The 24,293-nt window shown below is 37.9% G+C and overlaps 3 protein-coding genes across 6 annotated transcripts in view; 2 read left to right on the top strand and 1 right to left on the bottom strand.

The window, feature by feature from the left end:
- The window catches only part of ACSM3 (acyl-CoA synthetase medium chain family member 3), a 28,131-nt gene extending 18,731 nt beyond the window's left edge, over positions 1-9,400 (top strand). The window contains 7 exon segments of the mRNA XM_029219689.1: positions 4,007-4,096; positions 5,086-5,140; positions 5,143-5,212; positions 5,317-5,339; positions 5,342-5,412; positions 8,286-8,405; positions 9,286-9,400. Coding sequence (XP_029075522.1) covers positions 4,007-4,096; positions 5,086-5,140; positions 5,143-5,212; positions 5,317-5,339; positions 5,342-5,412; positions 8,286-8,405; positions 9,286-9,369 — 513 coding nt within the window. The 3' untranslated portion in view covers positions 9,370-9,400.
- On the bottom strand, positions 233-24,075 carry ERI2 (ERI1 exoribonuclease family member 2). Of its 3 annotated transcripts, XM_029219684.1 has the most exons (11): positions 23,747-23,883; positions 21,388-21,455; positions 21,218-21,301; positions 20,552-20,679; positions 19,766-19,922; positions 18,292-18,392; positions 17,740-17,821; positions 11,937-12,025; positions 11,631-11,736; positions 1,268-1,337; positions 233-324 (listed from the first exon to the last, which is right to left on the bottom strand). In XM_029219684.1, the coding sequence occupies exons 1-10, from the start codon at positions 23,833-23,835 to the stop codon at positions 1,303-1,305; spliced, it is 939 nt and encodes a 312-aa protein (XP_029075517.1). In that variant the 5' UTR covers positions 23,836-23,883; the 3' UTR covers positions 233-324; positions 1,268-1,302. The 3 variants fall into 3 exon arrangements, with proteins under 3 accessions (XP_029075517.1, XP_029075516.1, XP_029075515.1); XM_029219683.1 differs by lacking the exons at positions 233-324; positions 1,268-1,337 and having other exon boundaries at positions 9,797-11,736; positions 21,186-21,301; positions 23,747-23,786; XM_029219682.1 differs by lacking the exons at positions 233-324; positions 1,268-1,337 and having other exon boundaries at positions 9,798-11,736; positions 23,747-24,075.
- The window catches only part of REXO5 (RNA exonuclease 5), a 41,594-nt gene continuing 41,296 nt past the window's right edge, over positions 23,996-24,293 (top strand). Inside the window, exon 1 of one of the 2 annotated variants that reach the window (XM_029219680.1) lies at positions 23,996-24,093. The gene's annotated coding sequence lies outside the window, so the exon portion shown is untranslated. Of the gene's footprint in view, positions 24,098-24,293 lie in introns of both variants that reach the window. The other variant, XM_029219681.1, reaches the window with a different exon arrangement.

Consider the following 24,293-nt stretch of genomic DNA (forward strand, 5'->3'; position numbering starts at 1 on the left):
ACTTCTATGATATCTTAACTTCCATATAAAGATGGAAATGGGTTAGAAATGTTAGTTTGTCTCTTTTTTCTCTCAAAAGCAGTTCTTATGCCAAATAGTTCTAAGCATTTTATAAATATTAATTTCCAGAAGGAACCTATGAGAGACATGGCAATATTAGAACCGTTTTACAGATGATGCCCAGAGATGTTAAAAGACTCACCCAAGGTCACATAGCTAGTAGCTGCTAGTGCTGAGATTCAATCCCAAGGAATCTGGTTCCAGTATCCATACTCTTAACTGTGACACCACACTGCCCCTTCTGGTTAGGGAGCTCCAGACCTCCTAAAAGGGTCAAGTAGGCCAAAAGAGGCTACAGTTTACAATGGTTGCAGCATTCTCTCTCTCTTCCTAAGCCTGCCTGGCCAGTTCCTGGCTGTCATGTAACCACTGCCATTTTCATCACTTGATCCCTAGGGGGCATCTTATTATCCCATCAGCACATTTTGTACAGGGTTAGACTTGTTCTCAGATCAACCCAGCCAAAGCTAAGTATAGCCAAAGGAACTTACACTAATACCTAGAAGAAAACAATAGCAACAAAAACACAAAATGGATGAGTTTACAGAGACCTCAGAATCAATCTTAACTGAGGGTTAGTCGTAGATGAGACCAATGTTTCCCAAGTTTATCTGATCATAAAGAATCACATGGGTACTTGTCAAAAATACAAATTCTCAGGCTCCTTCTCTAGAGAGCCTGATTCAATAAATTTAGGGTGGGATGCTGAAATCTGTGTTTTAATAACACCTCAGGTAATTCTTATAATCAGGTAAGTTTGAGAAAGTTTAGATGAGATTGGTTGCTGATGTCACTATTTATGGAATAAACCAGATGCTGGTTCCTTTCCCTCACTGTCACTTTGCTATGGAACCTTGTCTAAAGGTAGGATTGCCTGATGGTTTTGGTCTGGCTCTGCTATTCACTAGCTGAGTATCTTTGGTTAAGCTGTTAAAGTCTGTTTCCTTATTTGTAAAACAGGGACCAGGTGAACAACTTGTCCCAGTTTGCCTGGGACTTATTTAGTTTTAGCTCTGAAAGTAGTACATCCTGAGGATACACCCCCTGCCTTAGTCACGGGCAAATCAAGATGGTTGGTAACCCTAATAATAACAGAACTGATTTCATAGGTTTCTACTGAGGATTAATGAGGTAATATTTCTAAAGAGCATAGCAAAGTGCTTGGCACATAATAAAGGTCCAAAAGATAGGCGCTGTTATTATTCACCTCTCCCTGGAATTCCTTTCCTTTGAAAAACTTTTCTAAGAAGAGATGGTAGAGCAGCATTGGTTACATTCTGTAAAAAGACGTAACAATAGTTCATTGGTTAATAGGCTGCCTTAGGTCAGAGAAAGAAATACTGATAATTAAGCATTATCATATATGCATTACAAGTAATCAAAAATTGGCATTTCACATAGATGTTTTCTCTTGATGACAATTCCCAACATGCATGGCTGTCAGTCTCACAGGCATAGCTATACGCACAGCCATCCCAACTGCAGTGTACCACCAGTTCCCCACTCATTTAAGCCCAGTGATTCACTGGAGTAACTATCTTTGAATGCAAAAATCGTGTGGCCAAGAGGATTGGCCCCATGAGCCATGCATGGCCCCATGCATCCCCCATGAGCATCTCCACTTTCACTTATTTATCCAAATTTCTTTTTATTGTGGTAAAAGACAGATAACTTAAAGTTTACCATTTTTACCATTTATAAGTACACAATTCAGTGGTATTAAATAATACCACATTAAATAATGTTGTGCAGGTGTCACCACTATCCATCTCCATAATTCTTTTCATATTGTAAAACTGAAACTCTATATCCATTGAACAATGACTCCTTAATTCCTCTTCCCACCTGTCCCTCACAATCACCATTCTACTTTCTGCCTCTATGATTCTGACTACTCTTTAAGTACTATGTATAAGTGGAATCATACAGTATTTGTCTTTTTGTAACTGGCTTATTACATTTAGCATAATGTCCACAAAGTTCATCAATGTTGTAGCATGTGTCAGAATTTCCTTTCTTTTAAGGCTGAATATTCCATTGTGTGTGTGTATATATATATATATATATATATATACCACATTTTGCTTGTTCGTTCATCTGTTGATGAGTGCTTGGGTTGCTTCCATATTTTAGCTATTGTGAATAATGCTGTGATGAACATGGGTATACAAATATCTCTTTGAGACCCTGCTTTTGATTCTTTTGAGTATATACCCAGAAGTAGAGTTGCTGGATTATATGGTAATTTTATTTTATTTTTAATTTTTATTGGAGTACAGTTGATTTACGATGTTGTGTTAGTTTCAGGTGTACAGCAAAGTGAATCATTTATACATATAGTAATTTTAAGTTTCTGAGAAACTGCCATACTGTTTTCCACATTTTACATTCCCACCAATAGTGCACAAGGGTTCTAATTCCTCCACATCTTTGCCAACACTTGTTATTTTGGTTTTTTGATAGTAGCCATACTAATAGGTGTGAGATGGCATCTCATTGTAGTTTTGCTTTGCATTTCCCTCATGCAGCCACCTTCATTTTTAACTCTTTCCCATGGGCTTTTATTATTGGGCTCCTCCCTACCTAGCTAAGAGCATCTTTAGTGACATTCTGACATTCAGGGATGTACCCTAACCAGCTGGATATCAGATTTTTGCAACTTCAAAGATCAAAGCTCATAATTTTCATGTTTAAACATTCTAGGACCCCCTTAAACAATGAGGAATTAGATTCTCCCCAGAGATAGAATATTTTATCTATTTTCCCATCTATTAAATAGTAGTCTGTGTTAAGTAATTGGAACTCTTAACATATCTCTTCTTGATACCTGAAACCAAATAATTCTTTAGATGACTGGGTGGGAATTTATACTTTTTATTTGCAAGAATTTAAAAATAAGTTCTTAACATTTAGAATGCCTTTCAAGTTTCTCGTTAGGGACATAAGCGCTTTTCCTTCTGGAAAGGGCCAGATAAATATCATACCCTTATTTTCCAACAAGCTACATCTCAGGTTTGAAGGGTGTGTATAAAAGCAGAGTAGAGTTTTCATATTTAGAAACAGCTAAAAGTAAGAGCAAAATCTGGTATATGAGATGAGCAATCAATCTGAGAAATGCTTATTTGGATTTTTAGAAAATGGATTGAACTCCCTGGAGAGATTCCACAGAGAAGTATAATGATGAAAAGTATAGGATCTAGAGTGTGATTGCTGAGATTTGAATTCCAGCTCAATCATGCACTGTGGCGCTACGTAAACTCTCTGCACCGCAGTTTCCTCATATACAAAATGAGCATAATAATACTCCTAACCAGATATGGCTGTTGTAAGGACAAAAGAAGATAGTACATATAAAGTAGTTAGAGCATTAGCATTTATTATTTAGGATGCTAGCTACTATTAGGTACCAGAGAACACGAGAGGATAAGAGAGCAAGGCTTCGGATTACCCACCACTGTCTCAGCCAAAGAACATTCCCCTTTTCCTACTTACTCATATTGGGCTTCTGAAGTAAGATTTTGTTTGTTTCACAAAGTCTGAAAACCAGTAATGAAATATTTATTTGAAAGGAAAAGACAATTAAGATATATTGCTAAATGATAAAAGCAGGTTGCAAAACACTAATATTATAAAGTGATCCTATTTTTTTCTATGTCTATATCATCTCAAAGGATATTACCAAAATGTGATTATTGCTGGATGATAGAATTAAAGAAAAATTTTATTTTTCTTTCACATTTTGCTAACCTGCATTTTACAATATATTTTGCAGTAAGAATTTAAATAAATACATTTCTCTTAGGAATTTAAAGTATACTTAAAAATTTTCTGAAGTCTGCATTCTTAAATGGCAAAAACCAAAACAAAACAAAATGCGCAAAGCAAAGATTTCAGATGTGGCATTAAATAAAAATTCCCTTAAATAAATTATTCTGTTTCATTCTAGATTTTAGATGTAAATGGCCCACCTAGACAAGGAGATATTGGCATTTGAGTTCTACCTAACCGACCATTTCCCCTTTTTACACATTATGTGGTAAGAGACTTATTAAATAACATCTCATTTTCTATTTATTTCTCAAAAGTGCTTGGTAACGATCTCTATTTGCCACAAAATACACCTAGGATAGGTATTCGGCCTTTTCTTGAGAGATTCGTTGTCCTGAACAGTAATCCCTCAGACAGGGAACTGAAGAAATACTCAAATGCTTATTAGAGAAGGGCACACTGGTCCCCCCAGGCTAGATCACTGCTCCAAGCCCGTGAAGGTAAGAGGAACGGGGCCCTAGAAATAAGATAGCCCTCTTAATATCATTAATCCTCTCTGCTGTAAATCAGCACCCAATAATTTTCCTGAAATCTGATTAGTGGTTTCCCTTCATGTAAGGAGTGAGAGAGACAGAATGGTGCAGTGAACTTAAGTAATTTTCTTTCTCCCAAGCCCCTTACTGTTTGCAAACATACTTTCATCTCTAATTACAGTATACAAATTAGAGAAAAATTTACATCAGTATAATCAAAGGCCCAGGTTCTAACTGTCAGTGGATTTTACATAATGTAAAAATACTTCCTTTTTCTTCCTGCTAAACTTACAGAATCAATTCTCTACTTTTGTGTAAAACGAAACCAAATACAAAACAAACACACAAAAAAACTCTCTCTGTTGACTCATTTGGTACTTTAACTCTGAGTATTGACTTCTCTTTTTTCCTACAAGTGTTTAGATATTAACCAATTAGCAAAAGACTTATTTAGCCTTCTCCTCTGAGCACCTGCAATATTTATTTTGTGACCAATCTAAGAAAATTCTCAGGATGGCAGCATGCCTAGTCGCTGTAATTACAGTTTACCTCTCTGATTATTGGGCTGGCTCAATGCTACACTTTCATCCCTATTTCCCATGCTTGCTCCTCTTCATTCTAAGGATTCTCAAAAACACCAAAGTTTTCTTTCTCCTTAAATATTTAAAAATCCAACTGAACAGAAGAGTCACATTCAAAATAATATTAATTATTAGTTTTATAGGATAATCCTACAGAAACAGCTTCAACTCTATGAGGCAATTTCTATATCACTGGGGACGGGGCTATATGGATGAGGATGGACATTTCTGGTTTGTTGCAAGAGTGGATGATATCATATTATCCTCTGGGTAATTTTCATCTGTGGATATGTTTGTGTTAACAGACTGTAGGTATTCTGGAGTTAACCTTTTGCTCACCTTTACAAATTCCTGCCATATGTTTTGTTTCCCAGTTACTGAATTGGACCGTTTGAGATAGTGCCCTGACTGAGCATTCTACACTTGCAGAGTTAGCTGTCGTCAGCAGCCCAGACCCCATCAGAGGAGAGGTAAGAGAACTGATTTGTCTCTATCTTATAGTTTGTTGGCAGTCTAACATACTTCTAAACAGTAGTTCATTGAAACAGAATTATCCAAATGATTCATTCACTATGTTACTAAATATGCAAGTCAGATAGAAATATGCTAATCAGAGAGAACTGCTACAGAATGAGATGGAAAATATATACTATAAAGAATTTGAATCCTTTCCATGGAGTGCTGGCGCAAAGACGGTGTGAATGCCAGCAACCCAGGCTCATACCAGGATAGGGTGCCAGAAGTCAGCTAGAAGGCTCAAGTTTTTACCCAGAAGGTCTGGAAACCAACATGGACTTTGGTGTAGCTGAGGAGGATAGGCTGGCATCAGATATCAGGAGGGGGAACAAGGTCTGAGACAGGAACTAAGTAACCAGAAGTAGTCTGGCTCGGTCAGTAAGTAGAGGGTTCAGGAAATAAACTATGAATAAGATGGAATCCTCAAAGCTCACTTCTGTTGGGGCTGATCACGTGGTAGTTTGGGTTTAAAGGTTCCATGCCACTCTTCAGGCCCCCTTTGCCAGGTAGGGCCTCCAATATTCCAGGTAATGAGAGTAGGGAACAGATTCAATGATTACTGAAGTTTGTCCCTTTTCTCTGAACTCCACCAGTAGGGTTTCATGAGTCTATATATATATATATATATGAATCACTTTGCTGTACACCTGAAACTAACACAACATTGTAAATCAACTACACTTCAATAAAAAAATTTTAAAAAAGAAAGAGAGAAGGATTCAAGGCTGTAATGTATAGCATGGCTCCATTTTTAAGTATAAATGTATTGGGAAAAAACAGGAATAATTTATACCACTTTGCTGGTTTTCTCTGGAGAATAGAATTAAAAATGATTTTTAATTTCTTAAAATGAAAGCTTGTGAGGATTAAATAAGTTAACATAGGTATAGGCCTTATAACAACATCTGGAACATATTAAGTCATTTAAAATATTAGTATTAGTTTCAGTAGTAGAAGTACAAGATTTTTTTAACCAAAATCCATAAGTGGGCTTCAAAGTTTTTCTGAAATTCTGTGCAAAAGAAATTACTACAACTAATACCTAATATTTTTAATGACTTAGTGTGTTCCAGGTATTGTTATAAGCCCTATACATATGTTAACTTATTTAATCCTCACAAATTCCTTTTACAGAGAAGGAAACTGAGGCAGAGAGAGGTGTCCTAACTTGCCTGAGACTACACACAAAGTGTGACTTGAACCCAGGTTGTCTGACTTCAGAGTTCATGCTCTTAACCATGTTAGATTGTTCCTTAATAATTTATCATTTTCTGTAATGGTTTATAGAGACTTTTATAAAGATAAATTAGACTTTACCCAAGGTGTACAAGTCATCAATATGCAAACCAGTATTTAGACACTAGTTCTTAAAATAATTTGCCTTTGAACAATTCACTTATAGCAAGGATAATTTTTTTTATTCATAAAAATGTTGATAAGAAATAGAGCAGGCATAAATACAAATAAATTCTATGAAATGTCAAAAAATGGATAGGATAAAATTATATACATGCATACACAGACAACTGCTCCATGGCACATGTAATTTAGAAATTTTCAAGGTGTTTTGGTAAAGACAGATATAAATAATTGCTCATAAAATGTTGTAAAACTGCACACTGGTAAGCAATGGCCAAAATGTGAAAATTTTATAACTGCAAGTCTTCACTTCTAACTAGTTGTCCTGAGTGACTTAAGTCTTTCAAATAATCCATTTTTGATCAACTATTTACTTCCAGACCAAGGTAGATAGGTAATGTTGCCAACTTATCTTCAAGCTATATACATGAATCTGTGAATTCAAAAAGATTTAAGCCTCTTAAGTGCTGAATATTTAATCATAAAATTTACAGGTGACTCTCCTGAACTATGCCCACAAAGCAGCACCATTCCATGGCAAACCCTAGGCTGATATTCTGGATTTGGTGGTGCATACTAATTGACTCACCTAGAGTTCTGCCTCTAGGGAAGGCAGTAAATCACAGTGCTGGCAGTGCCCCAGGAGAGAACATTTAGAATTCCAATACACTCTTGAAGGGGACTACACATGAGGAATGGCCTCTGTCTTCTCCAGTAAAGGTTCAAATTTTCTGGGCAGGATTTTCTAAAACATTTCAAGGAAGGGTGAACTTTGGGGAACAGGATTTGTGAGCATGAAGTGATGAATTCTTCCCTGTCTTCTGCCAATTATAGAGCAAGGACCATCACCACTTTTACCCTTATTACTGAAGGCCAGGTAAATGGGTCAGAGCAATAGCAAAGTGACTGCTGGAATCTTCATAGCCTTTCATCAACAGAAATGTCTATGGAATAAAGAGTGGACGGTCTCACTCAGTGAACTATTCCCTTCAATAAGGATATGGCAAACCCATGAGAATACTGTTTATTAGGGCCACACTGAGGGTGCTGACCTATGAGCTAGACTATATCAGGCTGGGTTGTTATACAAAAGACTGTGCTTAGGGCATTACCAAGTTTCCAAAAGAAAACTTTTTTGAAGGAGATAAAAGATGAGGCAAGAAGTCAAGAGCAGAGATGATCAGAAACAGGTCAGAAAGTAGAGTTTAAGATGTAGTTAGATGAGAAGGTTCACGTATAGATCATAATCAAAGCAGGGGTTCCAGAAGCTCTCGTATTAGATACAAAATCTAGGTGTGGGAGTCAACTGGCTGGCTTAAGAGCATAGAGCTGGGATCAGACCCTAATAAACCTTTTGGCCCACTGCATCAGGTATTTAGATTAGATTCCCAAGTTAAGAGAAAGAAAAGACACACTAAAACATAAGAATATACAACTCATCTTCCTGGTGTTCAAATATTTATTTTAGGTAGTAAAGGCTTTTATTGTTCTGAACCCTGATTAGAAGTCAAACGATCAAAAACAACTGAAGAAGGAGATTCAGGAGCATGTAAAAAGAGCTACAGCACCTTACAAATATCCCAGGAAGGTAGGTATTCTGATTATGAACAATATTTGCTTAGTATTCTGGAAATTTTCAGCTGTTTATTTTTTCCATTTTAATGAACATTCTCCTCAAACATGCTATACCAAATATTCCAAACTAAACTAATGACACGGATAAGAATCAGAATCTTTGAGATTAAAATGAAACCCTTAAACTAATTTGTTGGGTCATTTGGCTTACCTGACTTATAGTAAATACAGTAAGTCCCCTATATTTGAACAACTTCTGTTTGGAGAGCATGTTCATTAAGTCTAGTTTTTTCGTTAAGTCTAACAAAGTTAGCCTAGGTACCCAACTAACACAATCGGCTATATAGTACTGTACTGTAATAGGTTTATAATGCTTGTCACACAAATAATACATTAAAAACAAACAAAAAATAAAGAAAACATGTTTAATCTTACAGTACAGTACCTTGAAAAGTACAGCAGTGCAGTACAACAGCTGGCATACAGGGGCTGGCATCGAGTGAACAGGCAAGAAGAGTTACTGACTGGAGGAGGGAGAAGAGGTGGGAGATGGTAGAGTTGAAGGATTGTCAGCAATAGGAGGCAGAGGGCAAGCTGCAATTTCACTCACGCCTGATGCTGATGGCACAGGTTCGGGTTCCTTGCTGGAACCAGATGCATGTTCGCATCTTTGAAAGTTCACAAATTGAAGGTTCGTGTGTAGGGGACTTACTGTACTAAATATCAAGAAAAATATCAACAATACCCCTCTCCCTTTTTTGGTTGTTACCAAAAACCCACCCCAATGGGTGTCCTGATTCTTTCACCTAGAGTTCATAATAGAACTTTTATATAATTGACTTTGTCTAAAGATGAAAACTTCTGGGCTAATTTTCTTCCCTTGATATCCACAGGTAGAATTTATTCAAGAGCTGCCAAAGACTATTAGTGGGAAGATAAGAAATGAACTGAGGAAGAAAGAATGGGAAACAATTTAAATTCATTACTTATCATGGTATCTACAAAATAAGGCTCTGTAAAACCACAAGATTATGAAAAGGTGATTTTAAAATGTGACAGTATGCTTATAAACTAATTGATTTAAAATATCTTGTGGTTATAACATCATAGGCTGAATTCTGAAATAAAATATTCAGTAAATTCCTCTGCATTAGTGTCAATGTTCTTATAATTTGGTAATATAAATAGAATACCATCAGCTGCCAAGGAATTTTTAAACATATAGTATAGAAGCGTTTCTGAACCAAATCTCTGACCTGTTGGATTTCAAATCTTAGTTGAATAATTCTTCTGATATGTTGACATACAAATCAGAACCAATTTTCAAGGGTTGAAATAAAACTAAATAAGTTATAAAAGTTTTCAGAAAAACTTAAAATATTAGATTATCATAATTCTCAAAGTACAAAAGCATCTACCTGAAAACAGTCTAGTGATTTTTATTGGTCACATTTTTATTCAAACAATTAAAAATAGTTTAAAATTTGTTTCAAGGTCTAACTGCAAAAGAAGGGTATCATATGTTGTACACCTGAAACCAATATAATATTGCATGGCAATTATAATTCAATAAAAAGAAACAAGGATATCATATACTAGTATTGCTGCTTATTACATTTAATCTAATAAATACAGTTTACCAAGTATTTCATTTGTGGCTCTTCAAAAAAGTATGATAAATTTGGCATGGGTTAATGTGTGAAATATAAATAAAATAGTATAAGACACTATCAGAATACTCATAATGTGTGGGAATTCAAGGGGCAATCAGGATTCATACATGAACAGAAGACAGATTAGATAAATGGTGAATGAAATTAGAAGCCTGTGAAATTCTTTTTTCTATTTTCAGTGTGTGTATGTGTGAGAATGTGTTGAATAGCCCCAGTGTAGCTTACGGAGCTCAGATACACTATGTCCTCACAACTTGTAGCCCTATACAAATTTTTTTCTCTTTACTGTAGTAAAAGTCACATTGAGGTAAAAACATAGTTTACATGTAAAAGAAGTCAATTCCTCATTGAAGGTCTGAGTCTCAATGAATTTTTAGTAGAAAAATCTACATTTCTGTCACAAATATGGCTTGTTTCTGGAGAGTTAAAAGTGTGTCCCCCTGGGGAATGAGACAGAACTATGCTGTTGGCTGTCTCCTTTTGAAGTGTTTGTTCCCATTTGAAATAACCACAACATTTTCTCTTTTCTTGGTACTTCCCAATAGGACAACAATAGAAGACTTTTCCATGGTTTGGTCCATTATTAGAAGCAACAAGTCTCTTAGATCTTCGGCCACATTTGCATAAAGGAGGTGTTATTTTCCCACCCTTCCAAGGATCTTGTACATTAACTGTAGAAGTTAAGATAGAAGGGAGAACCTTCCTGGAAGAACTTCCCCCTGGGGAGCCATTAGATGATGTAGGCTTTTCTTCATGAATAGTGAAGGTCTGTTTTTTTGCTGGTGGGAAAGGTAGGGGACTGGATGGATTCCTCTTAGCACCACCTAAATGAAGAGGAAGTTTCCCCAAAACTAAAGGATGAGACATATTGGCATTAACACTGTTGAAGCTACTTGATTTACATTCAGGTAACTTAAAGTCAAAAGCATCTGAACCTGGATCTTCGGTTTCTTTTATATTATAAATAGTAGTATGTGGACTCTTATATACAATAGACTTAGAGGTATCAGATTTTTGAGGAGTTTCTTCTGTGCCTCCAAAGTTTTCTTGACTTAACATTTCAGATTTTTCTAAAACCATTAATCTTTCTCCAGAATTAAATGAAGTGTCTAAGTTTGAGTCACTAACAGGAGGCATACAATATAGATTCTGCTCAGGTTGAGATGATGGCAGTAAAGCTACATCCTCCCAATCAGCCAACATAGGTAAACTGTCAAGAGCAGAACTCATTTCTGTATCAGAAACATTATTAACAGATGAAATGGTAGTTGAAACAAGTATCAATTCTGAACCAACTGTTGAAGACTCAGAATTGGTATTAAATGTAAGATGTTGGTTTATTTGCTTCTGCATAGGTGTATTCAAACTGGAAGACTGTAACTGCCCCAGAGAGGTCCAGGACTTAGTATTAAAAAGAGATAAACAGCTTTTGACATTCTGACAGCCTGCTTTTACATTGCCCTTTAGTTGTAAATGATCTTGCTGTACCTTTATAGGAAAATTCACATCAACTGATTTCATTTGTACTTTCTCGTAGGATTTTATTGTATTTTTAGGTTCCCTACCATATATGCTGGGATCATGAATGCTACTGTTGCAGGCTGATATTTCTTCAACTTGATCCATATTCAAATTTCTGGTGAAAATGTTAGGATTCCTCCTAGTGGGAACCTATGATTTCACAGACAAATCCAACAGCTTTAGACATTCTGCATTCATAATTTCTTTAGTACACATTGTATGACAAAAAAGAAAAATGTCATCATTGATTGATTTATAAATGATAGCATACATGACATCTACATTTCAACTTGCCCATGATTACTTCTGGAGTTTGAAATAACAGAATAAAGAGGTAAGACACTACTAACCTTGTTCAAGGACCTTGTAATTTTCATTAAGCAACCATCCCTGATCATTTTCCAAGCAAGAAGGGCAGTATTCCTAGAATCATCCAACCCTGAGGAAAGAGATATCAAACACTGAATTTAGTGGTACCAGTGTAAAGAAATATAGCAAAAAATACCACCACTTAAGCAGAAATTGGAACATACTGTTGGTTTTCTGATCATCTACTAATTTCATTGGTAAGGCTACTGGTAGCCTTACCAATGAAAGATTTCCCACATTTACAGAGGAGGTGAAATTTTGTTAGACAGTTCGAAAATATATGACCGAGTCCTGCACACGCTGTCCTGGGAGTGCACGGACAGCGGTTGCCCATAGGAGACCTACAAGCAGATGCCAGGCCCAGCCCCTTTTGTCCCAGGAGCGCGCGGATAGCCCTCACCCCTAGGAAATCCACAAGAACCCACCAAACCTGCCCCTGCTGTCCCGGGAATGCGTGGAGACCACCTGCCCATACAAGATCTGAGAGCAGGCACCAAGCCCTGCCCCCACTGTCTCGGGAGTGTGTGAAGAGCAGTCACCCATAGGAGACCCACGAGCAGGTATTCACCACTGGTACTGGCCTGTAATTTTCTTTTTTTGTGGTATCTTTGTCTGGTTTTGGTATCAGGGTGATGGTGGCCTCATAGAATGAGTTTGGGAGTTTTCCTTCCTCTGCAATTTTTTGGAACAGTTTCAGAAGGATAGGTGTTAGCTCTTCTCTAAATGGTTTTTTTTTTTTTTTTTTTTTTGCGGTACGCGGGCCCCTCACTGCTGTGGCCTCTCCTGTTGCAGAGCACAGGCTCCGGACGCGCAGGCTCAGCGACCATGGCTCACGGACCCAGCCGCTCCGCGGCAGGTGGGATCCTCCCGGACTGGGGCACAAACCCGTGTCCCCTGCATCGGCAGGCGGACTCTCAACCACTGCGCCACCAGGGAAGCCCTTCTCTAAATGTTTGATAGAATTTACCTGTGAAGCCATCTAGTCCTGGACTTTTGTTTGTTGGGAGTTTTTTAATCACCGTTTCAATTTCATTACTTGTGATTGGTCTGTTCATATCTTCTATTTCTTCCTGGTTCAGTCTTGGGAAGTTGTACCTTCCTAAGAATTTGGCCATTTCTTACAGGTTGTCCGTTTTATCAGCATACAGTTGCTAGTCTCTTATGATCCTTTGTATTTCTGTGGTGTCAGTTGTTAAGTTCTCCTTTTTCATTTCTAATTTTATTGATTTGAGTCCTCTCCCTTCTTTTCTTGATGAATCTGGCTAAACGTTTATCAATTTTGTTTATCTTCTCAGAGAATTAGCTTTTAGTTTCACTGATCTTTGCTATTGTTTTCTTCGTCTCTATTTCACTTATTTCTGCTCTGATCTTTACGATTTCTTTCCTTCTACTAAGTTTAAGTTTTGTTTGTTCTTCTTTCTCTAGTTGCTTTAGGTTCCTGAGGTAAGATTGTATTGCTATAAACTTCCCTCTTAGAACTGCTTTTGCTGCATTCTGTAGGTTTTGGATCGTTGTGCTTTTGTTTTCATTTGTCTCTAGTATCATTCTTTAACACCATACACAAAAATAAACTCAAAATAGATTAAAGACCTAAATGTGAGACTGGACACTATCAAACTGTTAGAGGAAAACATAGGCAGAACGCTCTTTGACATAAATCGCAGCAATATCTTTTTTGATCTGTCTCCCAGAATGATGGAAATAAAAACAAAAATAAACAAATGGGACCTAATTAAACTCAAAAGCTTTTTCACAGCAAAGGAAACCATAAACAAAACGAAAAGGCAACCCACAGATTAGGAGAAAATATTTGCCAACAATGTGACTGAGAAGGGATTAGTCTCCAAAATTTACAAACAGCTCATGTGGCTTAATATCAGCAAAACAAACAACCCAATCAAAAAAGGGGCAGAAGACCTAAACAGACATTTCCCCAAAGAAAACATACAGATAGCTAAAAGGCACATGAAAAGATGTTCAACATCATTAATTATTAGAGAAATGCAAGTCAAAACTACGATGAGGGCTTCCCTGGTGGTGCAGTGGTTGAGAGTCTGCCTGCCGATGTGGGGGACAAGGGTTCGTGCCCTGGTCCGGGAAGATCCCGCATGCCACGCAGCGGCTGGGCCCGTGAGCCATGGCCACTGGGCCTGCGCGTCCAGAGCCTGTGCTCCGCAATGGGAGAGGCCGCAACAGTGAGAGGCCCGCGTACCGCAAAAAAAAAAAAAAACTACGATGAGATATCACCTCACACCAGTTAGAATGGCTATCATCAAAAAATCCACAAACAATAAATGCTGGAGAGGGTGTGGAGAGAAGGGAAACCTCCTACACTGTTGGTGGGAATGTAAATTGGTGCAGCCACTGTGGAAAACAGTATGGAGGTTCCTTAAAAACCAAAAAATAGAGCTACCATATGATCGTGAAATCCCACTCCTGGCAGGTATCTGGAGAAAAACATGGTCTGAAAGGATACATGCACCCCAATGTTCAGCGTTGTTTCCAAAACATGGAAGCAGCCTAAATGTCCATCGACAGAAGAATGGATAACGAAGATGTGGTACATATATACAATGGAATATTACTCTGCCATTAAAAAGAATGAAATAATGCCATTTGCAGCAACATAGATGGACCTAGAGATGGTCATACTGAGTGAAGTAAGTCAGAGAAAGATGAATATCAAATATCACTTATATGCGGAATCTAAAAAAAAATGATACAAATGAAGTTATTTACAAAACAGAAACAGACTCACAGACTTAGAGAACAAACTTATGATTGGCAGGGGTGAGTGGGGAGAGGGATAGTAAGGGAGTTTGGAATGGACATGTACACACTGCTACATTTAAAAAGGATAACCAACAAGGACCTACTGCATAGCACAGGGAACTCTGCTCAATATTATGTAACAACCTAAATGGGAAAAGGATATGAAACAGAATAGACACATGTATATGTATAACTGAATCACTTTGCTGTACACCTGAAACTAACACAACATTGTTAATCAACTATACTCCAATATAAAATAAAAAGTTAAAAAAAAAACCCTATAGGATCATCTCAATAGATGCAGAAAAAGCTTTTGACAAAATTTAACACCCATTTATAATAAAAGCTCTCCAGAAAGTGGGAATAGAGGGAACTTACCTCAACATAATAAAGGCCATATGTGACAAACTCACAGCTAACATCATTCTCAACGGTCAAAAGCTGAAAGCATTCCCTCTAAGATCAGGAACAAGGCAAGGCTCTCGCCACTTCTATTCAACACAGTTTTGGAAGTCCTAGCCATGGCAATCAGAGAAGAAAAAGAAATAAAAGGAATCCAAATTGGAAAAGAAGAAGTAAAACTGACACTGTTTGCAGATGATGTGATACTATGCATAGAAAATTCTAAAGTTGCTACCAGAAAACTACTAGAGCTCATCGATGAATTTGGTAAAGATGCAGGATACAAAATTAATGCACAGAAATCTCTTGCATTCCTATACACTAACAACGAAAGATCAGAAAGAGAAATTAAGGAAACAATCCCATTTACCATTGCATCAAAAAGAATAAAATACCTAGGAATAAAGCTACCCAAGGAGACAAAAGACCTGTACTCAGAAAACTATAAGATACTGATGAAGGAAATCAAAGACGACACAAACAGATGGAAAGATATACTGTGTTCTTGGATTGGAAGAATCAATATTGTCAAAATGACTATATTACCCAAAGCAAGCTACAGTTTCAATGCAATCCCTACCAAATTATCAATGGCATTATTCACAGAATTAGAACAAAAATTTTAATTTGTATGGAAGCACAAAAGACCCTGAATAGCCAAAGCAATCTTGAGAAAGAAAAAGGGAGCTGGAGGAATCAAGCTCCCTGACTTCAGACTATACTACAAAGCTACAGTAATCAAAACAGTATTACACCGGCACAAAAGCAGATATATAGATCAACGGAACAGGATAGAAAGCCCAGAAATAAATTCACGCATCTATGGTCAATTAATCTATGACAAAGGAGGCAAGAATATACAATGGAGAAAAGACAGTATCTTCAATAAGTGCTGCTGGGAAAACTGGACAGCTACATGTAAAAGAATGAAATTAGGACATTCTCTAACACTGTATACAAAAATAAACTCAAAATGGATCAAAGATCTAAATGCAAGGCTGGATACTATAAAACAGAGGAAAACCTAGGCAGAACACTCTTTGACATAAATTGCAGCAATATTTTTTTTGATCTGCCTCCTAGAGTAATGAAAATAAAAACAAAAATAAACAATTGGGACCTAATTAAACTCAAAAGCTTTTGCACAGCAAAGGAAACTATAAACAAAACAAAAAGACAACCCACAGAATTGGAGAAAATATTTGCAAACAAAGCGACCTACAAGGGATTAATCTCTAAAACACACGAACAGCTCAAGCAGCTCTATGTCAAAAAAACCCCAAACAACCCAAATGAAAAATAGGCAGAAGACCAAAATAGACATTTCTCCAAAGAAGACATACAGATGGCCAAAAAGCACATGAAAAAATGTTCAACATCACTAATTATCAGAGAAATGCAAGTCAAAACTACAGTGAGGTATCATCTCACACCGGTAAGAATGGCCATCATCAAACAGTCTACAAACAATAAATGCTGGAGAAGGTGTGGAGAAGAGGGAACCCTCCTACACTGTTGGTGGGAATGTAAATTGGTACAACCACTATGGAGAACAGTATGGAGGTTCCTTAAAAAACTAAAAATAGAACTACCATATGATCCAGCAATCCCACTCCTGGGCATATATCCAGAGAAAACCATAATCTGAAAAGATACATGCACCCCAATGTTCAGTGCAGCACTGTTTACAATAGCCAAGACATGGAAGCAACCTAAATGTCCATGAACAGAGGAATACATAAAGAAGACATGGTACATATATACAGTGGAACATTACTCAGTCATAAAAAAGAATGAAATAATGCCATTTGAAACAACATGGATGGACCTAGAGATTATCATACTAAGTGCAGTATGTCAGACAGAAAAATACAAAGTATCATATGATACTGGTCATATGTGGAATCTAATTTTTAAAAAAAGATACAAATGAACTTATTTACAAAATAGAAACAGTCTTACAGATATCGAAAAAACCTTATGGTTACCAAAGGGGAAACGTTGGGGGGAGGTATACTTCAGGAGCTTGGGATGAACACACACACACTACTATATATGATAGATAACCAACAAGGACCCACTGTATAGCACAGGGAACTCTACTCAATATTCTGTGATAAAGTATATGAGAAAAGTATCTAAAAAAGAATGAATATATGTATATGTATATACATATATTTTGTTGTACACCTGAAACTAACACAACATTGTAAATCAACTATATTCCAATAAAATTAAAATTAAAAAATAATATATGACCAACATTCTGTAGGGACCATGTTTTATGAGTAATCTAATAGTCTTGCTCAGTTTTTTCCTTAGTCCACTGTATTATTTGGGCATTTGTTTATAATCTCCATTTGATTTGGCTAATTCTTTTCATTCTTTTTAGCAAGTAGAAAGCCACTACATGACAGTCTTTATCTTACAATATTTTATGAAAGTGGTAATTTGAAAATCTTGGAAATAATTTGAATTGTATAGATTAGGGCTTTTTTCAGGCTGAAGCATATTCCTTGTTAATGATATCATCAAAAAATGAGGTTCAAATGAAAGACTGCATAAAAATAGAATGACTTACATAATAAAATTTTAAATTATACTAACCGAAATGTTCTCGTCCCAAGAATTCTATTCCCACTTCCTGCAGGGCACCACTTAGTCCTTTTGGTTTTCTCCTGTAGAAAATCTAGTCAAATAAAAGACAATATGTCTTAAAAAATGATTACTATTTGAAAGGCTATGTATTTTTTTAAAACAGTTTTTTTTTTTTTACTATTTATTTGGCTGCACAGGGTCTTAGCTGTGGGATCTTTGTTGCAGCACATGAGATCTTTAGTTGTGGCATGTGGGATCTAGCTCCCTGACCAGGGATCGAACCTGGGCCCCCTGCATTGGGAGTGTGGAGTCTTAACCACTGGACCAACAGGGAGGTCCCTTAGGGGCTAGGTATTAACCATTTACTTCTCATAATTTTTATTCTATTAGATTTGGAATGTGCTTATTTTTGTGTTGTTCTATATACTTTAAGAAAAGTATTTATGTGAATGTTTCAAAACAAAATATTTTGTTTGTAGAAACTCATACCCATGCGTGGGATAAAGTTTAAACATTTTTTAATAGAAAGAAAGTGAACATGCCCCCATCTTTGACCCTTACCTTGTAAGTTACTCTGAGATCAATCCAAGAATTAAGGAACACAGGTTTTAACAACTGTTTTCTTTTACACTCATACTCCAGGCAAACTCCCAAGTCCCAGTCTGCATTAAGTATATTAAAATAGAACAAAGTCAATGATGTCAGCAGTTTTTACTTATGCTATCATTTACAAATAAAATGGTGAAAGATGACATAAAACAGAATAGCAGGACTTAGAATAATATATGAAAGCATATATTATAATAGTATACTATATTTTAACTATAATATATACTACATATGGTATATATAACATACTATATAATATATAATAGAAGAGTAAGATTTAATTGCCCTGGTAATATCTAACAATTATTCAAAACTTACTATTAAGAAATTAGGTTGGTAATTAAGTTTCAAAATGATTTCTTAAAAACACACTAAAACACAGATACTTCAGAAGAAGAGTAAGGTGTCACATTACAAGGCCTAGATGGAAAAGATTATCTGCTTTCAACATTCTAGAAAATATTAATGTAATGGAGAAACCAAACATCTTACAGGGACCCTTTTGGGCTATACCCCAGAGGTCTGCAAGCCCTGTACTTTCCCAACCTCAAGACAGAATAAAGAGCCTGAATCGGTGACACAGACATCAAGGATTTAATGAACAGGGGGATCATACATGTCTGAAGCAAGGTCTTGGAGCGACACTCCACCATGCGAAGCAGATGGCAGCAGTCTTCTGCTAAGTGTTACCGGGGGAATTGCCATCAGGTTGGCTCATGAGTTCCCAGGGAAACCAGCTGAGGAGCAAGCCCTTATGCCCCTTTGATAAACTATCATGGTGGAGATATTCTGATCTAAAAATTAGAACAATCACTAGCTGGGGCCAGGGGCAAGTATGTATTAAGAGGGGAGGTCAGTCATATGAGTAGGGTGTTAAGCAGGGACTGGTCAATCAGGGGATGTACAGAGAACAAGAGAACAGCCATCTTGAGTGGCCTGATCATACAGACCCAAGACTATCAGTGCTATGCTATCAATGGCACAGCACTGCTATCAATGACTATTAACGGGAATGCTCTAACATGGGCATAGAAAAGGTCTACTTTAAATGGCCCATTTTTTCCTTGATGTCTACATTAGAAGTGTTAAAGTATAAAAGCAAAGGTTGTGAGTTGAATAAGGACTCTTTTTTTTCAAAGTTATAGAAAATAGCATGCTAAGAGTTTTCACCAGTCTTTGCCTGGATTCAGGAGAACAGAGAGGAGCAGTCTAGAAAGATTCTTTAAAGTTAGGGCTTAAATTTTTAAGGCATTTAAAAAATTTAAAATATGAATAAATTTACTTTTCTTAGTTAACATCTGCTAGACACTTAGATTTCTTTTTGTGGCCCAGGAAGCTAACAAGTATAATTCCTACCAGAGATAAAGAATTATACGGTGGCAACACTACCCATTTATGATTGATAGATACAACTTTTTTTTTTTACCTGACCAAGTAACAAATGCACATAATTTTACTTCAGAAGTAGAAATATCTGAAACCCTAGTAGCAAAAGTAATTTTCTTCTGTTGCTGAATCTTCTGAATCCATTTACAGAACTGAGATAAGCAAATCTTCAGAGGGACTCCTTCATCAACTTGAACCTGAATAGAGTCATAAAATCTGAATTCAACAACTGAATTCCATAATTATTGAGCACATAAGTAGGCAGTGTGTGGGGGATATACAACAAAGAAGAAGAAATTCTAACTGGCAAAGAGTTCATCTAGTGAAAAGATGTTAAAACACATGGGAGAGAAATAATATAATGGTTAGAATTCTGCAAGGTAAGAAAAATTCGGTTGATCAATCTAAATCACACAGAAATACAATAAATATATCTCAATCGACAGAAATTTGATGTCACTTAATTTCCATAAAGTATGGAAACTGATATACATCTCTATAACACTATTCTTTCTTTCTTTCTTTTTTTTTTGGGGGGGTCACACCACGTGGGATCTTAGTTCCCTGACCAGGGATCGAACCTGTGCCCTCGAAGTACAGCGGCTTAACCATGGGAAAGTCCAATTCTTTCTAATTTTTAAAGATTCCAAGATTCTGGAGGGGACATTATATCTCCTAACAGTGAATAAATCTAATTCCAAATGGCATATAGCTTTTATTTTCTTTTTGAAACTGATTTCTGAATTTTAATATATGCATCTTGCCTGCTTTTTTTTTGTTGGGGTGGGAGGATGAGAAGAGAAATGAGGAAAAGAGAAGGGCATACCTGCTTTATGCCTGTTAGTTCCATGCAAAATTCAGAAAGAATTGGATGTTCCTGAGGCTGAACATAAGCATGGAACTCAGATTCAATCTCTCCAGTTGATGTGTTTAGCAATACAGCTGGAAATTCAACTACATGAAAGAATCATCAATTGACACTTGAATATACAATTGTTAAATTAATGCTGCAATCACTCTAAATTAAATATATATTACCATCATATAGCATACATTATTAAACAATCATTGTTTTAGTAAAACCATATTAAAATGACCAAAGCAGTGTAATGTAATGGTTAAAGTTATGCCAAAGAATAAGTCAAACTATTAAAGTTACAGGTATATCTACTTAAAACTCTTGAATATATTTCCATAATTAAATATGAAGACCATATGAAAATTGAAACATACTTCTTTTTGCAAAGGCATTATGTTTTTTTCAGCTTCTATGCAATTGAGATTTTGTATATAATCCTAAAACAATTATTTTATATGATGACATATTTAGGTATTAGGTTTTCGGGTTTTTTTGTCAAGTCAGATTTTATAGTAAATTACCAATTCATAGATCATTTTGTTTTCTTTAACTGTTAACTATTTTATATCTATAAACTTTAAAGTAACTTATCTAGTGTTACCTTTGGCCATTTGCAGTCAAGTTCAGACTTACTTATTTCCTGGCTATGGTGGCGTTTCCCATCATTCCAACAAGTCGACTCAAAATCAATGACAATTAAGTAGTCAAACAACTGCTCTGCAAAAGATCAGAGTGTCCTTATGTTTTACCAGTGTTAAAAATGCAAGGCTACAGAAAGTAAAGAAATGAAGCACACTACTTACTAGATTTGCTTCTTCCTAGATTTCCATTTGGCGGTGCAATTGACTTTCTTCTAATTAATCCAAGCTGCCTAAAAATGTAAAATAATACAGGTATGCTCAACAAACTCATTCATACTCCTGCCTATATAAGCTAACAAACTGATGGTATAACCCTCATTATTAATGGTTTGATGTATTGTGATTGAGAGGAAATTGAACTAGACTGGTTCTTTGCACTCTTTTGACTTTAGTAGTCATTCTACCTGCATGGGCCTCAAAGTGCATATTTGCAAACTTAGACCAATTCTTTGTGCTCCCCTTATTTTACAGTAATACTGAGGAACTCAAGTGATTTTAAAGATGCATTGAAAAGCTAAGTTATTTTTTCTTTTGCATTTTTCAAGCCCTTGCTATGTGTACAGCACAGCTGAGAGGAGACAGGGCAGGTCCAGTCTTCTAGGAGCTTAAAATATCTGGGTAAAGAAACTAGATACCCATAGCAAACTACTGAAAGGTAATATATGATAAAGGGTCCCTAAGGGCAACATGCTGAGTCCACAGAAAGGGAAGAGCTTGTTACCTGAAAACTGTGCTCCCCTCTTGGTGGCTGTCAAGCCAAAAGACACAACCAAGGCAAAGAGTGGGAGAAGGGGGTCTTCCCTGGTGGCTCAGTGGTTAAGAATCCCCCTGCCAGCACAGGGGACACAGGTTCGAACCCTGCTCCGGGAAGATCCCACATGCCGCGGAGCAACTAAGCCCATGCGCCACAACTACTGAGCCTGTGCTCTAGAGCCGGTGAGCCGCAACTACTGGGCCCGCGTGCCACAACTACTGAAGCCCACACGCCTAAAGCCTGTGCTTCGCAACTAAGGCAAGCCACAGCAATGAGAAGCCCGCGCACCGCAATGAAGAGTAGCAATCACTCTCTGAAACTAGAGAAAGCCCTCGTGCAGCAACGAAGACCCAACGCAGCCAAAAATAAATAATAAAATAAAATAAAATAATTAAAAAAAAGAGCAGGAGAGGGAAGGATTTATTACTTGCAGCAAGTAAGTAGAACAGCGGGGATCCTTTCCAAAGCAGTGTTTCTCCCAACTGCAAAATTGGGGAAGTTTTCAGCTAAGGGTACATGCATATTCATGAAAGATTCCAAGCTTTAGCTGATATAAGAGGGTCAAAAAAGGTCAACATCATCATCCCTTGGGTTCCAGCTGATCTGGTGGTTGAGCACCTCAGGCTAATCTTTACCACTGAAACAGAACTAGGAGTCTTTTTTTTTTTTGGCCGCACCACGTGTCTTGCAGGATCTTAGTTACTCAACCAGGGATCGAACCCATGCCCGCTGCAGTGGAAGCGAGAAGCCCTAACCGCTGGACCACCAGGGAATTCCCAGAACCATTGGTCTTTACAACTAATATATTATCTTTGCCACTGTTGCTTCTCTTGCCTAACAGTCGTTTGTTTCTGCATTCTTTTGTTCCTTTAAGATCATTACTTACTGAGACCTCTTCAAGGACAAGCATTGTGTCCAGGCTTAGATTACAAAATGGCTTCGGCCAAAAATGGCTTCTCTTATGTTAAGAAAGCCATGCCTGGTTCTCTTTCTCCAGGGAACCCCTACCCTAACAGCTTACATGCTTACTGAGGTCCTAAGTGCCCTGAGACGAAACTGTGCTAAGTAGAGTTTAACTAGGTAGACACCTCCTGTTCTAGTTTTTTGTTTGACCTGTGATGGGGAGTTGAGAATAATGGGTAACACCTACTGACTGCTCACTACATAGTAGGCACTGAACTAAGATGGTGATCTCCTTTCATCCTCAACAACTGTACAAAGTAGTCACTTTTGCTACCTATATTTAATGGATGAGAAAATGAACTCAGCAATTTGCCAGAAAACACATATTTAGTCTGTGAACCAAGGATCATCCAACTGTGAAACCCATGCTATTCACTAATGCATTATACTGCTTCTATTAATCACAAACGTGAACAGCGTGTCCAAGAATCAGGAAAAAGGCCACAATGATTCACATTGTGAATTAAAGGGATCACGAGTAAGTGGTGGGGTGAACGGCTTGTTGAGTGCGGTCGGGGCTCCCTGCAACCTCCGAACGGCCCTCCAGGGTCGTTCTTCATAGTTTCCCGAGGCCTGGTATAGGCAGACTGTGGTTCAAGGGCACAGAGTCGAGAGCCTTGGTCCTTCCACTCTTGCGCAGAGGGCTGCCTGAGGCTCGAGACTGAGGTCCAGGCAGAGACCTTTCAGCCTGGGCTGGTCAGTACAGGTTGGGACGCCCGAGCTGCAGAGAACGGAGGCTGACACTTTGGACGCCAGCGCCGGACCAAGACCGACCCCCGCGCCGCCCGGAGCCCCCTAGCGTACCGTGCAAGCCTCTTGGTTGCCATTCCCGACGCTCCTTTCTCTTCACAGCCCAACTGCCGGAAGTCGCTGTACTTCCTCTTCCGGCCCATTCAAAAGCCGCGCGCCGCTGCGGAGGCCGTTACACCGTCGGCTCCGCCCGAGGCTGAGGCAGCGGCGGCGGTTGTCGGTGCTCTCCGCCCTGCTTCTCTTCGGCGTCTTCGGGGAATCTGGGGCGTGGGGAGTGGTTTTGGCAGGGAAGCAGCTAGACAGCGACCCCCGCTTCCCTCTTTTCCAGCAGGCGGAGGCGCGTTTGCGGTTGGGGAAGCGTATCGAATCCGGCCTCCGGCGTCAACTGTAAAACCGTTTGGGTTGGTGCGGCGTGGTTTTCTTTGCCGCGTTAACGGGGAAGACCGTTGGCACCCTCCCTTTCCGAGGGGGGCGGGGAGCGCTTCGTAAACTGAATTAAGGAGAGGATCTGAGGAGGGTTGTAGGCTGTCGAAACCCTTGTGCTCCCCACTCAGGAGACGGCCCGGGCCATCTGGGCGTCGTGGTTTTCTCATCTCTAACC

This window comes from Monodon monoceros, unplaced genomic scaffold (genome assembly GCF_005190385.1).
Source record: "Monodon monoceros isolate NGI ecotype Baffin Bay Population unplaced genomic scaffold, NGI_Narwhal_1 Super_Scaffold_13, whole genome shotgun sequence".
NCBI classification, from domain to species: Eukaryota; Metazoa; Chordata; class Mammalia; order Artiodactyla; family Monodontidae; genus Monodon; species Monodon monoceros.